At 55.4% G+C, this 16,317-nt stretch overlaps 1 protein-coding gene across 10 annotated transcripts in view; it reads right to left on the bottom strand.

The window, feature by feature from the left end:
* SH2D3C (SH2 domain containing 3C) overlaps positions 1 to 16,317 on the bottom strand; it is a 41,642-nt gene that overhangs the window by 2,498 nt on the left and 22,827 nt on the right. For 5 of the 10 annotated variants that reach the window (XM_017549061.2, XM_017549063.2, XM_017549065.2 and 2 more), the window contains 8 exons: positions 11,346 to 11,474; positions 9,093 to 9,547; positions 7,085 to 7,209; positions 4,349 to 4,884; positions 2,664 to 2,779; positions 1,938 to 2,109; positions 766 to 877; positions 192 to 398 (listed from right to left, as the gene is read on the bottom strand). In XM_017549061.2, the coding sequence (XP_017404550.1) occupies positions 192 to 398; positions 766 to 877; positions 1,938 to 2,109; positions 2,664 to 2,779; positions 4,349 to 4,884; positions 7,085 to 7,209; positions 9,093 to 9,547; positions 11,346 to 11,474 (1,852 nt within the window). Of the gene's footprint in view, positions 1 to 191; positions 399 to 765; positions 878 to 1,937; positions 2,110 to 2,663; positions 2,780 to 4,348; positions 4,885 to 7,084; positions 7,210 to 9,092; positions 9,548 to 11,345; positions 11,475 to 12,197; positions 14,167 to 14,253; positions 14,971 to 15,052; positions 15,075 to 15,244; positions 16,258 to 16,317 lie in introns of those variants that run through there. The other 5 variants (XM_017549062.1, XM_037745899.1, XM_037745902.1 and 2 more) reach the window with 5 other exon arrangements.

The raw sequence follows: 16,317 nt of genomic DNA, 5'->3' as shown, positions 1-16,317 counted from the left end.
AATGGGGCCTCCTGGTACCTCCAAAGCATGGCAGACTAAAAAAAAAAAAAAAAAGGACATGAGAGGAATAAGAGGAAGGAGAGGAAGGTGTTAGGGAGACAGAGCAGGACAGAGGGGTGGAAAGGGAGCACTGAGACAGCGGGAGAGAGGCCCTGGTCTGCAGGCCCTCCAAGATGCCACTGGCCACTCACCCTGCAGCTTGACCTCAGCATTGGTGTGATACAGGCCTCCGTGGTGTGCCACCATGCGAGCAGCCTCCAAGTGGGCTAGCACCACCTCCACACCGTGCTCTGTGCTGCCCCAGGGCTCAGGGCCCTCAGGTGGGGCCGAGTCACACTCCAGCAGGGTGATGAGGGGCAGCACATGAGGAAACGTGGTGTTGCTCAGAGGCGGGCCTTCTGCAGGGAGAAAGGCAGCAGGCACTTAGGGACCCTGGAGCCTCCACCACCCACTGCAGTCCCGGAAGCCCAGGTGCAGGAAGGAAGGGCCTGGCTGAGGTCGCAGAGAGAGCCCCAGGGGCTCCTTACTCCTGGGACAAACGCTTCCTTTCTGATTCCCCCAACTGAAACCACTGCCGCCCTGGTCCAGCCCCAAGGGCTGAGCCCGAACATGGACAGTGCTGATGCAGCTGCCAGCAGGGAGAGTGAGCTCAGGGCAAGCAGCCTGCACAGAGCTTAGCCAGGCTCCCGTCACTGTCCATGCTGGGAGTCTTTGCCACCCCAAGGAGGGCTGCAACCTGTCCAAAGTCACACAGCAAGGAAGTACCTTTGCCCTCGTTGAGGCTCTTGAGAAAAGGCTTAAGCTTCTTCTCGTACAGGATGGCACCCTCCGTATGCCGCTGCCGCAGGGTCACCCATGTCTGCTCCAGCCGAGAAATCTGAGGAGGCCAAACTGTGAGAGAGCAGCCAGGCAGAGAGCCTGCAGGGGCCACCCTGCTGAGTGGACAACTAGATGTGGGATAATTATTATCGTTATGGCCATCCTTCACATACCAGGGACAGTGATGACAGCTTTTCACGTCTCCCATGGGGCTCTCATAACAACCCATTTTACAGATGAGGGAACTAAGTCTCAGAGAGGGGAATGACTTGCCCATGGTTATTCCAAAAAAGTGGCAGAGCTGGAAGTTGAACCTAGGGCACTGCCTCTGAGATTTTGTTGTTCTTATTATTGATTGATTGATTGATTTATCTTTGAGATGGAGTCTACCTCTGTCGCCCAGGCTGGAGTGCAGTGGCGCGATCTCGGCTCACTGCCACCTCTGCCTCCTGGGTTCAAGCGATTCTCCTGCCTCAGCCTCCTGAGTAGCTGGGATTACAAGCGCCCACCACCATGCCTGGCTAATTTTTGTATTTTTAGTAGAGACGGGGTTTTACCATGTTGGCCAGGCTGGTCTCAAACTCCTGACCTCAGGTGATTTGCTCACCTTTTACCATGTTGGCCAGGCTGGTCTCGAACTCCTGACCTCAGGTGATCTGCCCACCTTGGCCTCCCAAAGTGCTGGGATTACAGGCGTGAACCACTGCGCCCGGCCTTATTCTTCTTCTTCTTCTTCTTCTTTTTTTTTTTTTTTTTTAAAGATAGGGTTTCACCATGATGGCCAGGCTGGTCTTAAACTCCTGACCTCAGGTGATCCATCCACCTCGGCCTCCCAAAGTGCTAGGATTACAGGCATGAGCCACCGTGCTCGGCCTATTCTTTAAACTCATATAATGCTCCTCATTCATTTTATTTTACAAGCGAGGAAACTGAGGCCCAGAGACGGGAAAGAACTTGCTGTGGGTCAGCACTTGCAGAACTCAGTTCTCCCTGGTACTCTCACCAATGCTGCCTAGAAAATCCAAAGCTCCTCCTATTCCATACACAGCCATCCCAAAAGGAACGCCAGGGCTCTTCCAGACAGTCTATCGATGCCGGCTCTGCACGGCCCTCAGTACCTGGGCCATGTCCAGGGCACCCATGACCGCCGCGAAGCTGAACATGTTGCCCATAGTCCCCCGCAGCTCGGCCGCCAGCTGGATGGTCTTGTGCAGCAGCGCTGCCCGCTCCTCCGCGGAGCCGGTGCAGCCCAGGATGTCCACGGCCAGCATGATGGACATGGTGTGGAACCTGTCGAAGCGGCAGGGTCAGAGGCGGCGGGCTTGGGGACTGGAGTGAGGGGTGCTGACAGGAGGCCGCCCCTGCCTGTGGTTGGGCCGGGAGGGGCGGAGGGCGGAGCCAAAGTGAGAGGTTGTAAGGGGTCAATGGAACAAGGGAGCGCGGCCAGAGCGCGGAAAGCAAGTCCTCGGGCTTCTGATTGGCTAGCATAAGTCAGGGGCGGGGCCAGAGCTGTGGGTGAGCAGCGGAATGCATCACGCAGAGCAGTTTTAAGAATGAACAAGAAGTCCGAGCTGATGGGCGGGGCCAAGCTGATAGTCCAGTGGATGACTGGTCAAGGGGATGCGAAAGGAAGGCGAATGCGGAAATACAGGACTCAGTCTTTGGGAAATCAGTTTGCTTAGAGGGAGTCATCAGGGGTTGCAATTGGTCAATGGGATGGGAGGCGTGGCCAGAGCACCCAGCAGCGGGGCTGAGAGGCTATGATTGGCCAACCCGCCATGGCCAGCGGGTAGTGCGGTAGCCGGGGGTTCCCCGCGAGTCCCCGGGTGCCGGCGCTGCCTCACCTTTCCAGCAGGTCTAGGCGTAGCTGCCGGCCATGGGGGAGGGTGAGCAGCTCCATGCCCCAGCGGACTCCCATTAGGGTCTGCATCTCCTTGGTAACGCCCAGTATCCTAGCAACCTGCAAAGACGCCGAGAGGGCTGATTAATATCCTGTCACGGCTGGCCCCAGCCATCTGGGAGTCAGAGAGCTTTTATCTAAGGGGGTAGCCTGGTTGGGAGGTGGAGTTTGAATCCCAGCTCCACGGCTAACCCTCTGATACGGAACAAGTGACTCTGCCTTTCTCAGAGAGCCTCAGTTTCCCCATCTGTGAAATGGAGATTAATGGAAAAATGTCCAGAGGTGCCTGGCATAGTAAATATTCAGTTAAGGTTGGCTGAGCATGGTGGCTAACACCTGAATTGCCAGCACTTTGGGAGGCCGAGGTGGGAGGATCACCTGAGGTCAGGTGTCTGAGACCAGCCTAGCCAACATGGCGAAACCCCATCTCTACTAAAAATCCAAAAAGTAGCTGGGTACAGTGGAATGTGCCTGTAGTCCCAGCTACTTGGGAGGCTGAGGCAGGAGAATCACTTGAACCCAGGAGGTGGAGGTTACAGTGAGCTGAGATCCTGCCACTGCACTCCAGCCTCAGTGACAGAGTAAGACTCCATCTCAAAAAATACATACATACATACATACATACATACATACATACATACAAATTCAGTTAAGGTCAAGTACACGATACTTGTTCATTGCAGAGGGAAACTCTGAAGCCCAGGGAGGGAATGGGCTTGCCCAAAGTCACACACTGGGCCTATAACCTGGGTCCTCCCTGCCACCCAGGACTCTTCATGGAGCGACCTTTCTGCCTTGTCTCTTTTCTTGCTTCCTGTGCTCTGAGACCAGTGTAACCCAGTAATCAGTTTCTCCCAAACTGCAAAAGGAGAAACTGAGGCATAGAGAGAACTGGGGTCTTTAGATGTTCAAAGACTCAACAAAGCTAAGGCCTGGGCATTGACAATTTATGGGCTGAGGAGGTCATGACTTCTGCTTATCTGTCCACTAAGGGGGTGGGGGCAGAGAGTTGGGCCTTTTCTAGAGAAGTGTCCCCAAGTGCCTCAGGGAGCCAGAGACAACTGTCTTCCCTGTTCTAGTGCCAAACTGGCATCTGGAGGAAGCAAGGATCTCTTATGTGCTTTTTTTTTTTTTTTTTAAAGAGTCTCCCTCTGTTGCCCAGGCTGGAGTGCAGTGGTGTGATCTCAGCTCACTGCAACCTCTACCTTCCAATTCAAGCAATTCTTCTGCCTCAGCCTCCTAAGTAGCTTGGATTATAGGCACCTGCCATGATGCCTAATTTTTGTATTTTTAGTAGAGATGGGGTTTCACCATGTTAGCCAGGCTGGTCTTGAACTGCTGACCTCAGGTAATCCACTGACCTCAGGTGATCCACCCGCCTCAGCCTCCCAAAGTGCTGGGATTCAGGTATAAGCCACAACCCTCGGCCTTATGTGCTTTTTAAAAGGAAAAACCAGAGGCCCACAGAGGCTAAATGACCAGCCCAGAGACAGAGCAGGCAAAGGACAGCCATGGAGCTAGAATCCGGCCCACTTGCTGTACTTAGGGGAATCTGGGAGCCAGCTTCTCACTGCCCTGCCCCAGAGAACAGAGGCGCTCCCCCAACCCCAGTGCACAGCCAGCACCTACCAAGCAGTCCACCTTGGTGACATGCCGGGCCAGCGTCCGGGCATCCACCTCCGACAGCAGCTCCTTGACCTTCCGCAGAAGGCCTACCTCCAGCGGCCGGTTATCCCTGGGGATCAGTAGTGACTGGAAGGTGGCTGGGTTGAAGGAAGAGGTGACTTCCACAATGGGGACTGTGAAGGTCTTGCCCCAGTCCCCCTCGGGGGCGCCATTTTCTGACAGTTCCTTTAGCTTCTCCCCATAGCTCCTGGCCTGCCGGCTGGAGGCCTCAGCCGCTGCCCACTCTCGGCTGCCACGCACGGGAGGCTGGAGCTGGCAGTAGTGGCCAGAGTCCGGGTCACTGTAGCTGCTGAGTGATGGTGACGGGGAGGCCTTGCAGAGGGTGTGGGAGGGGCTGGTGTGGGGACCCTTGTCTGGCTCCCCATGGGTCTTTAGGGCACTTCCGGAACATAGCTGAGGCTCACTGGAACGGCGGGCAACAGGGGAGGCAGGCAGTGCTGTGGCAGAAGGGGTTGCAGGGGCAGCATGGACTCGGGTTACTGCAGAAAGGTAGAGAGAGAGACCCAGTTACAGCAGCTCCCCACCAAAGTGAGATTCCTGCATCCCTTCCCAAAGACCAGACTTCCTCATTCCTTGTAGGGAGTACAGAGGTGATGTCCCCACCTCCCAGCATAAGCAGAGACCAGGGCTGGCAGACTCTGGCAAGCTGACCAGCCCAGGTGATGCTCTGAAATCACCAGGACCCAGGAGTTTGCATGGCCCCACCCTGAGGCTGCTGCAGCCTTGGGGACCCACTGCTTGGAGGAGCATCCAGTGATCCAGGGAAGCTGAGCACCTGCTGCAATTTCTTGTGCCACGTGTAATTGTTTCTCAACCAATTAGCAATAAGGATTTTTTTTTTTTTTTTTTTGAGTCAGAGTCTCACTGTCTCCCAGGCTGGAGTGCAATGGCGCCAACTAGGCTTACTGCAACCTCCACCTCGTGAGTTCAAGCAATTCTTGAGCCTCAGTCTCCCTGAGTAGCTGGGATTATAGTCACGTACCACCACACCCGGCTAATTTTTTTTTTTTTTAGTCAGAGTCTCACTCTGTTGCCCAGGCTGGAGTGCAATGGTACTATCTCAGCTCACCACAACCTCTGCCTCCCAGGTTCAAGCGATTTTTCTGCCTCAGCTTCCTGAGTAGCGGGGATTACAGATGTGTGCCACTGTGCCCAGCCTGAATTAGCAATAATGATTTGTTGCTATACATTGTGTGCTGGAGATATAAGGCACACAATGTAACATGCTGGAGATATAAGGGCAGTAAAACCATCATCAAACCTCAGAGGCAGTATTTACTGAGCTCTCACTGTCCGCAAGACCCTTCTTTGTAGCTCAGTCTATTTAACCCTTTCAGTATCCTGGGGATAAGTACTTTTATAATCCTCATTCCACAGATGAGAAAACTGAGGCTCCAAGGTCACCCAGCCAGCAAGTGGTAGAGCCAGGATTTAAGTCTTGACAGGATTTATAGTGCTTTACTATACCACATTGCTTAGAAATTGTCCGATAAGTCATTTCTGGCAAGGAATTTCACATTTTATACTCAGGGGTATTGCTTTGAAATCAAGTTTGTAGTTATGACAAAGTTAGTAGCTCTGTGTTTAGGGAAGGATTTGTGACAACCAATACGGACAGCAACACTTCAGTGGAATGCCTCCCTAGGCGAAAGTTCCTCCTGGGACAGCCCCCTCTCAAGACACTTGGCCTGCCACGTGGACAATATGGACTATTGGAAACATTCTTTTTGTGTTTTTTCCAGAAATGACCTATTGGAATGTTTCTAACATAGAAACTTTCTTTGTATTTATAAGAAAGCACAGTGTTCTGTACTTTCCACTTAACTTTTGCTGTGAACCTAAAATTGCTCTAAAAAATAAATCTTTTTTTTTTTTTTAAGAGACAGAGTCTCGCCATGTTTGCCAGGCTGGTCTTGAACTCTTGACCTCAGATGATCCGCCCACCTCAGCCTCCCAAAGTGCTGGGATTACAGGTGTGAGCCACCGCACCCAGCTTAAATAAAGTCTACTAAGAAAAAAGGAGGCCGGGTGTGGTGGCTCACGCCTGTAATCCCAGCACTTTGGGAGGCCAAAGTGGGCCGGTCACCTGAGGTCAGGAGTTCAAGACCAGCCTGGCCAACATGGCGAAACCCCATCTCTACTAAAAATACAAATTAGCTGCGCATAGTGTCACCCGCTTGTAATCCCAGCACTGTGGGAGGCCGAGGCGGATGGATCACCTGAGGTCAGGAGTTTGAGACCACTCTGGCCAACATGGTGAAACACCATCTCTACTAAAAATTAGCCAGGCCTGGTGGTAGGTACCTGTAATCCCAGCTACTCAGGAGGCTGAGGCAGGAGAATCGCTTGAACCCAGGAGGCGGAGGTTGAGTGAGCTGAAATTGCGCCACTGCACTCCAGCCTGGGGGACAAGAGCAAAACTCCATCTTAAAAATAAATAAATAATATTCCACCTGGTTCTGGTAAGCTACTAGAAAAATAAATAAATACATAAATTGTTGTTAAATGAACAAGCCATGGATACATCTTGTATCTTGATACCAACAGCTCTCCTAACAGGTTTTTAGTGTCAATTCTTGCTCTCAGTAAAGAGAGAAAACACACATAACCACACACAGGTGACAGAAGTCATCAATGACAGATTCGTTCCACCTGCTCCACCCCCTCTGCTGGCCATACCAGTGCTGTAGGCGGGGGAGCTAGGGCTCTCGGAGATGGGCGACATGGGCGAGTGCAGGTCTGGGATCTGGTCCATGCTGAGGGCACAGCTGCGGATGGAGTCCCGAGGACGGGGCAGCGACATACTGTGGAACAGACACTGTCATGGGCAGGGAGCCTCGAGGTCAGGGGTCTCGGCCTGCCTCTGGAACCCCCACCTCTGCACCCTGAACTTCAGAGGCAGAGAAGATTGGAGATCATCAAATCCAACCTTCTGACTGACAGGTACAAAAAACCCTGAAGCCCAGAGGACAGAGGGGACACAGTGAGTCAGGAGCAGAGTTAGGAACCCTGGTGGTGAGCACACCTGGCTTTCTTTTTCTTTTTTTGAGTCAGAGTTTTTCTCTTGGTGCCCAGGCTGGAGTGCAATGGTACGATCTCAGCTCACCGCAACCTCTGCCTCCTAGGTTCAAGTGATTCTCCTGCCTCAGCCTCCTGAGTAGCTAGGATTACAGGCATGCACCACCACACCTGGCTAGTTTTGTATTTTTAGTAGAAATGGGGTTTCTTCATGTTGGTCAGGCAGATCCCAACCTCATGTGATCTGCCCATCTCAGCCGCCCTAAGTACTGGGATTATAGGCATGAGCCACAGGGCCTGGCCACTCACCCGGTTCCTAGTCAGTATCCTCCACATGGCCCTGCTCTCCTCCATTCCTACCCAGCCTTCCCCTCCACAAAGCTTAGAGAAGCCTGAGGATGAGGCTTGGAGGCACCCAGCTGAGCCAACACTTTTCAGGATCCTCTGTCCCTCTCTTTTCCTGAGGAGTAGAGGATGGGAAAGGGGGTACAGGCCAGAATTCAACTACCCCACGAGGTGCCTTTTGCAAGTTAGTCAACTACAACCATTCTCTGGGCAGACACAGCCCCTCACTAGTGCCTTCAGCTTGATAAGCAGAGACTTCCTCCAGCCTGGAGAACTGTCTGGGGAGAGGGGCCCGCAGGAAGGGTGGGAGCCTTAGGGAGTGGGACCACCATCCTGACCTCTCCTCTCTGCTCCCAACTATGCTCAGGATGTCTCAGGCACACATGGTCCATGGATCCTGGCACCATTATGTGTACTGGTTCCAAACCACAGGCCAAGTGGCTGCTGTCTCACAAGGTATCCATTCGTCAACTCCTTGGCTGGGAGTACCCAACCCAGGCCAGGGAGATGTGGCCTCAAGGGCCTGTCCAAGTGCAGGTGGCAAAGGACAGCGGATCTCTTTGAAAACAACCAGGGATGCAACAGAAACTTGGGGCGCAGAGTTCAGAGTCTACAGACCTGGGTTTGGGTCTTGATCCTAGCACTATCTAGCAAGCAGCTTTCCCCCTCTAAGCCTGCGTCATTATCTATAAAGTGGGTGTATGGGCAGAACCCACCTCCCATAAGGAAGTGGGCACTAATGAGATTGGGCATGTACAACACTTAACACGTAGGAGGCTCTCAGGAACCTTTAGCTGCTGTGGGTTTTCCCAGCATCCAGGGCCTGGTCTTAGCCCCAGAGACAACTGGGTGTGATTAAAATTCACTGAGAACATCCCATTCCCTGTGCAGTGATTTCCATGCTGTAAAGCCCTCTGCTTGGATGCCCACCTTGGCCTAGATGGGTAGGATGAGGAAGAGTGGCATCGGGCAGTGGAGACCAGGCCCCTCTCTTGTTCAGGACTCAGGGCTCCCTTGGGGTAGGGAGGGCTGCTTGAATGAAAGCCTTTATAGGTAGGAATGTGAGATAAGAATGGAGAAGTGACAGGGTCAAGGGCACATGACCAGTGAGCGGCAGAGCTGGGACTGAACCCGGGTCTGACTCCCTGCAAGCCCGGTGTTCCGTATATCCATGTAGTATGGCCCAACCTTCCTCCCATTCCTCCCTGCATACAGAGGCTCCAGGAGAGTAACTTCCTCCCATTTCAATGTGGCTGGGCCTCCCCTTTCTCACCAGCCCTCTTGTTACCTACACCCCCATTTGACAAATGGGGCTCTGGCTGACCTGGTGGGGCAGCCATCACTGCGAGTGACCTTGTCGGCAGTGAGCCCATCGGTCATGGTGATGCTGCGCCGCTTCATGTGGCTGCCCTTGGGGCCGGAGGGGCTGGCGGGACTGGCGACCTTGCTACTCCCCTGTCCCAGGCCATAGCTGGCCTCGAGGTAGCGCAGTGGGAAGGTGCGGTTCACAGGGCAGTAGATGATGGCACCACTCTGCTCCGACACAGCCTTGCGGCTGCCCACATGATAGCGCACAAGGGCGGGCACGTGGTCGAAGCTCTCCTGCTCAAACAGGTACTGGATGTGCGTGTAGCTCTCGCCCGCCTTCACCACCACCTTGTTGATCTTGAAGTGCAAGGCCTGGTTGCGCCAGCGGCACGTAAGCACATAATCTCCCAGGCTGGTCAGCGAGTCCCGGATGAGGAAGTCACCATTGCGTTGTACCAAGGTCTCTGAGACCTGCAGAAGGTATGGTTAGGCTGGAGCAGGGCAGAGCCAGGAGAGGGCTGGACCCAGGATCTGGGGGTCAGAGCAACCCGGGATTGGGGGAAACAGCAAGATCAGACCCAGGGTATAGAGGGCCCAGTGAACAGAAACATCTGACATCTGACGCTTGAGAGTGGGGATGCAATGACCCTGGTTCAGAGGGGCACCTCAGCCAGAGGCCCTGGGTCTGCGGCACAGAGGCTCAGGAATCGGAGGACATGACACCTTGGAATGGAAGGCACAGAGGCCCAGGGTCTGGAGAAGCGAGAATGGTCGTGATCTGAGACCCAGGTCTCAGACCCACCCCTTATCAGGGTTCTGGTTGGGCAGAGTGAATTCCTCATCCTCATTCCTTCAACCACCCAGTGCTCTGGCATGCCTCTGGCCCTTGCACCAAGCTGCTTTCTGTTCCTAGAATACCATTCCTGCCTTGTCCATCTGATGAACTTATTTGTTTGTTTGTTAACTTTTTTATTAATTATTGAGATGGGGTCTCACTCTGTCATCCAGGCTGGAGTGTGGTGGCACGATCTCAGCTCACTACAACCTCCGCCTCCCGAGTTCAAGCAATTCTCCTGCCTCAGCCTCCCGAGTAACTGGGATTACAGGTACCCACCACCATGCCTGGCTAATTTTTGTATTTTTGGTAGAGACAGCCAGGCTGGTCTCAAACTCCTGACCTCAGGTGATCCACCGGCCTCGGCCTCCCAAAGTGCTGAGATTCCAGGCGTGAGCCACTGTTCCCAGTCCTACCTGGTGAACTCCTATCCATCTCACAAAGCCCTCCCTCCTCAGTGTCCTTTCCTTGGGACTCAACCATATTCATGCCAGGCACTCTATTCCTGCATTTCTCCCACTAGGCTCTGACTGTCAGTACCCAGCCCCTGCAAGTCATTAGCCCTCAAGAGAAGCCACCACCTCTTCAACCTCTGCATCAGTGGTGCCTAGCACAGGTCTTGGCAGAGTTGGTGCTTGGCAAACTCATGGTGATTACAGCATGAATGAAAGAAGGAACAAGTGATGTATCAGCCTAAGTCTGTGGCTTATAAAGTCACCTCGGGGCCGGGTGTGGTGGCTCACATCTATAGTCCCAGCACTTTGGAAGGCCGAGGCGGGCAGATCACGAGGTCAGGAGTTTGAGACCAGCCTGACCAACATAGTGAAACCCCAGCTCTACTAAAAATACAAAAATGAGCCAGGCATGGTGGTGTGCACCTATAATCCTGGCTACTTGGGAGGCTAAGGCAGGAGAATGGTTTAAACCCAGGAGGTGGAGGTTTAGTGAGCCAAGAATGTGCCATTGCACTCCAGCCTGGGCGACAGAGCAAGACTCTGTCTCAAAAAAATAAAAACAAAAATAAAGTCACATTGGCCAAGAAACTCAACTTTGCCAAAACTAAGTAGCCCAAAGATTGGTACTCACTAAGCAAATGTACAGTAAGCAGATATATAGACCAGTAACAATAACAGTAATAATAACAACAAAGGCCAACATTCATGGTGTCAAGCATCATGCTAAATATTTTACCTGTATCGTTTCATTTAATTTTTACAACAAGCCTTTGCAGTAGATGCTGAGGCTTGGAGAAGTGAAGCAACTTGTTCAAGGTCACATAGTAAGGGCAGAGCTAGACCTCATCCCAGTGCATTCTGATTGAATCTACCAACTAATAGGTCAGGGTCTCCCAGGTGGCTGCAGCCAGGGTTAGGGCTGGCCAAGGCAGTGCGTGGGAGGGTACAGGGTCGAAGTCCCAGCTTGGGGCCCGCTCACCTCTCGGGGGATGCGGCCATGGTACCAGGCGTGGCTGCGGAGATCTGTGCTGCTGAGTTTGAGCTCCTCCTCCAATTCCTTATGCAGTTTTTCTGGTGATGAGTCCAGGATGTACTTCTCCTTGGAGAACTGGGGGGGAGACAGCAAAAGTTGGCATCCAACTTAAAGCCCCCTTCCTCCTGCCCTCCCAACTTCATTCTACCCTGGGTGAACTCCTCCTCTCCTGGGACTCTGGGAGAACTAAGGCACAGGTACCAGAAAGGTCCATTCCCATGGGTCCCAGAAAGAGTAAAGAAATCTCAATTCATTCCACCAAACAATGCCAACTGCATTCCAGGTCCTGTGTTATATGCCAGGGGTGGGTGCAGTGATACATAAATCAAGCCCAGCCCTCAAGGCAGTGCCTAGGCCGAGGAGAGGCAAAAGCACCGGGAGCCTCTGAGTTGAGTGCAGTCAGCACCACAGCACTGGACAGCGGCAAAGAGCTGGATGGCTTTTACAAGCAGGAATAAGTCTGGGTGAGGCAGAGGGATCTGGGAGGCCTTCCTGGAGGAGATGGCAGTAAGAAAACACTCATTATGCACCAAGGGCACCAAACTGATCTTGAAGTGTCAGAGGGGGATTTCTACAGGTGAATCTTGGAGGCAAGGCGGCAGGTGCTGCAGGAAAAGGTATGAGCAAAACCACAAAGCTGGTTGGACAAGGATAGCATTGCACTGGGATGATGCATGCTACAGTGCAAGTATGGGGAAGGGACCATAAACCGGGACATGGGGACCCTACACAGACATCTACATTGCCCCTTACAATTTCCAAGGCCATCTCTCCCTTGAAATCCCCAGCAATCCTCACCAGATGGGGAGATCACAGCCCAGCAAGGAAGTCCAAGGCCACTGAGGGAAATGATGCCCAGTACTCCACCCTCCCACCTGGCCCAGGAGAGACTCCTGGTTACTATGGCCTCGAGTTGGAGGCTGATGGACCCCAGGGGCCCTAAGGACTGAGGAAGCGGAGTCCCCAGTGCCAGGTGTACCCCCACCAGAGCCCAGCCCAATCCTGGCTGTGCCATGTGAGGTCTCTGGGCCTCAATTTCTTCCTCATTGAAATGGGTACAGTGACAGAAACTGCCTCACCTCACGCGAGGATGAAAAGAGACAGCACTCCAGAATACTACTGGTACATGGACATCCTCATCACTGTGAGCACATGGGACAGTCCTTCCTCTCCTTTTCCCGACTCTGAACCCCAAAGATGACTACCCCAAGATAGACAGACACCAAAAGGCAGGATCGATGAGGGAGGACAGTAAAGGGCCTTCATTCCAGGTGAATCTCTCCCTGGGATCCCTGGCTCCCCAGAGTCCAAGGGTCCTCCAGTCCACTCCCTGCCTCCTCAGATCATCCACAGATCTTGCGTCCTAATTCTACGGACACATCCTTCACCCCTCTGCTCCCACACTGCCTGGGTTTACCCCAGTCTGCATTGCTCCCAAGACACCATGATTCCCAGTGTCAGAGATAATCTAGAATCTCTGACTCCATTCAACACTGACTAAGTCCCTACCCTGGTCCTATGCCAGGGCTGAGGACCCAAGGTAGCCTCTGCCCTGGGGAGCCCTTGCAGACACTGACAGTCAATTCCAGGTTTCCTGAATGTTCAGAGATGCACAGACGGAGATGGTGCACCACCAACCTAGGCAGGGGGCAGAGTCAGGGATCACTTCCCTGAAAAGGTGATGCTTTTGCTGAGGCCTGAAGAAGGACTCAGGGAGCCCAAGCAGAAGCACCAGGGTGGAGAGAGTGGGTAGACAGGTGGGCAGGGAAGAGCTTCTGGGGAGACAGCTGCAAAGTCAGGGCCCTACAGGCAGAACCAAGGGGAGGGAGGGGAGATGGGTGAGAAGTTTCCAAGGGGCTGTTGGGGTAGGGGCAGGTGTGGAAGGGCTGCCTCAGGGAGCTGAGGTTTACCCGGAGGCCACAGCAGAGCAATGGAAGGATTTGGAAATGTTGGGGCAGGTTTAGTCCACCTGTGGAGAGCAGCCTAGAGTTTTCCAGGCAGTGGTGGGGCAGATGGGGTGTGGGAGAGGGAGTGGGGGAAGGGGAGTTTAGATGTCCATTGATCTATGTGGGGGACTGGGGTGGAGGAGTCAGAGAGGACTCCAGGCTGAGATCCTGGAAGGATGATAGGGCATGCTTTGAGTGGGCAAGCCTGGGGCAGGAGCAGCTTGGCAGTGGGCCCATGAAAATGTGGACCTTGAAGAGCCTGCAGGGCTGTGGGGACAGACGGTGGGAGTGGGCGGTTTGCACAGGTGCTCAGGCAAAAGGCGGAGCCTGGTGGTGGGAATTCTGTACATCCTCCACCCATGGTAGAAACTGATGTCCCTGAAGGGCAGAGAGGGCCAGGGCTGAGCTAGGATCCGGGCCTTCTCAGCCACCTACCCTTCTCCAAGGGGTTCCCTATTTCTGGTGGTCCCTGGCCTCTCTCCCTCTCACTTTGTGGTGCTCACACCAGCCTAGTCCTCTTTCCTCATATCACACCAAACCCTGGGGAGGGAAGAGTGGGCGTCACCGGGAAAAAGGGAACCAGGACCCCAGCCTTCTGGTATCCTCCTTGACAAAGAGCATGCGATTGACACCTTCCCCCAGCTCCACAGCTGGAGCTAGAGGGACACGGGCAAATGAGGGAGGAGGCTGGGTGTTGAAGAACCCACCCCAAGGCTGCCACTGTGTGACCTTGAGCCAGTCACTTCCCCGCTCTGGGCCTGGACAGCTTCATCCGTTAAAGGGGGCTGGGAGACTGGGCTCCCCTTTGCCAGCTTAACCACTGCTTCCAGAGAGTTTGGGGGAACCAACTTGGTCCTCCTGCACACCTGAGGGTGAGGTACCCTAGAGTCCCTGTGCCTTGATCTCACCTCGACCTGGGGCCCCAGCTCCCTAGAGTTGAGGGTGCTGGGGTGCGAATGCAGCATCCCTGCGCTCGGCGCCCTGCTATTGGCCAGAGATGATCTCACCGCCTCCCGGCCTGCGCACGCCTGATTGGCCGGTGCGGGGATGCTGCGCTCCGCTGCCGGCGGGGCTGTCCTTCAGGCGGGCTCCGCGCGCGTGTGTTAGCCTGGGGGAGCGCAGAGCCGACGCGCCTGGCGTCTCCCAGGGGGATCAGTGGGCAGGAGGGCGGAGACCCCCGGACAGTGTCTTAACCCCTTCCCTCCAGCGAGAGCCCAGCATCCCTTCCAGCTCCTCTCAGCGTCCCAACCCCAAGCAAAGCCGTCCCCAAAGGATGCTCCGCAGAGAGGCGGGGTCCGGGTCCTCCCCTCCACCCCCTTCCGTTTAACCCTCTCACCGCCGCGGCGCCGTCCTGCACTGCCCGCCAGCTGGGCTAGGAGAGACCCGTGCCCCAGGCATGCCCGTGCCCAGCTAGAGGGCGGGAGGGTGGCGGGCGCTCTGGCCCCAACCCTGGCACCCGAAGCATCCCCAGCGTTTCCTGCTCCTCACTCAGCCTTCAGACCCCAGCCCAGCGCCCCAGGTACAATGGGGAGCCCGGGTGCCTGGGTCAGCCGCAAGGGCCAGCGTACCAGGCGAAGGACAGGCAGGGCGCAGGGGACCCCATCTCCCAGTCCTCCCGCCCCAGCTCTCTCCCTGCTGCGGAGGAGGCAGAACCGGACCGGCATCCCCCGCAGCCCGGAATCCCAGGAGTGGTCGCTGAACCCTCACCCTGCGGAGCTCCTGGGCGCCCAGAGGTGAGGTTGGGGCGACCCCGCCCCCTCCCCAGACCGCCCGGCTGGGCCGGACCGGACCGGACCCAACCCTGCCGGGCTGCAGCTCCCTGGCTGGCTCTAGGGCCCCGGGCGGAGCGGCCGGGGTCCCAGCCCAGCGCGCGTGGCGGGGGCCGAGCCGCCCCCTCACCTGCACCTGCACGAAGGAGCCGCGGTAGAAGCAGCAGGCGGCGGCCGACAGGGCGCTCCACAGGCTGCACCGCTCGGTCATGGTGGGGCCGGGCGGCCGGGGCCGGGACGGTGCTGGGGGGCGGTGGCCGGCGGGGCAGGGGCGCGGGGACCAACCGGCTGGGCACCGGCTGCGCGTGCCTCTCAGCGGCGCGATTACCTCATCGCCTTGTCGGGGGAGGAGCGGGGAGGCGGGGCGGGGAGACCCCACCCTCCAGCCGGTCAGGGGAGGGGAGGGGGCCATTGTTCCTCCCTCCGCCCGCCCCCCCCCCACTCCCAGCCCCTCGCCCCCCGCCCTGCAGTCCCGCGCTCTCGAGCTGCCTGGAGCTGCGGGCGCAGAGCGGAGGACCTGCCAAGGGGGGCATTACCGGGGACAGCGGGATCGGGTGGGGGACCCCTGGACCAGCGAGGGGAGGTTCCTGCCTCCCCCACTTGCCGCACCTCTAACAGACCGGGAGCGGGCAGAGACTTTGAATTAAATCATATCTAAAACTAGAAAAATCCCTGTGTGTGCTCGACCAAATCCTTTGTGGCCTCAGGAAATCTCCCAGAGCCCAGGAGTTCTCATCCCCGGTTTGGAACCAGAGACTCTGCTGGGAATCGCGATGTTCACTGACAGACTCAGGGTGCAGAGAGCCTGTAAAGCCCAATAGTTAGGGAGGCAGCCTGGTTCCACTGTCCGGTAACTACTGGTGCACGCACTCCCACCAGCCGCTTCCACAAGCTACGACTTACTTGTGGAAAATGCACATGTCAAACGCAGCTAATGCCTGCATTGACCTGACAGAATTCTTGTGAGCTTTCGCTGAGCTGGTGCATGTAAGTTGCCAGGCATGAAGTAAGCGTTCAATAAGTGCATGCTATTATTTTCAAGCTTCCTGTCTCAGAAACTCTACTTTTTGGCCAAGCACGGTGGCTCACGCCTGTAATCCCAGCACTCTGGGAGGCTGGGGCAGGTGGATCACTTGAGGCCAGGAGTTCGAAACCAGCCTGGCCAACATGGTGAAACCCTGTCTCTACTAAAAATACATAAAA

This window comes from Cebus imitator, unplaced genomic scaffold, assembly GCF_001604975.1.
Source record: "Cebus imitator isolate Cc_AM_T3 unplaced genomic scaffold, Cebus_imitator-1.0 Scaffold216, whole genome shotgun sequence".
Lineage (NCBI taxonomy): Eukaryota > Metazoa > Chordata > Mammalia > Primates > Cebidae > Cebus > Cebus imitator.
Note: the sequence above shows the minus strand (reverse complement) of the source record. Positions and strands in the feature narration are given on the sequence as shown.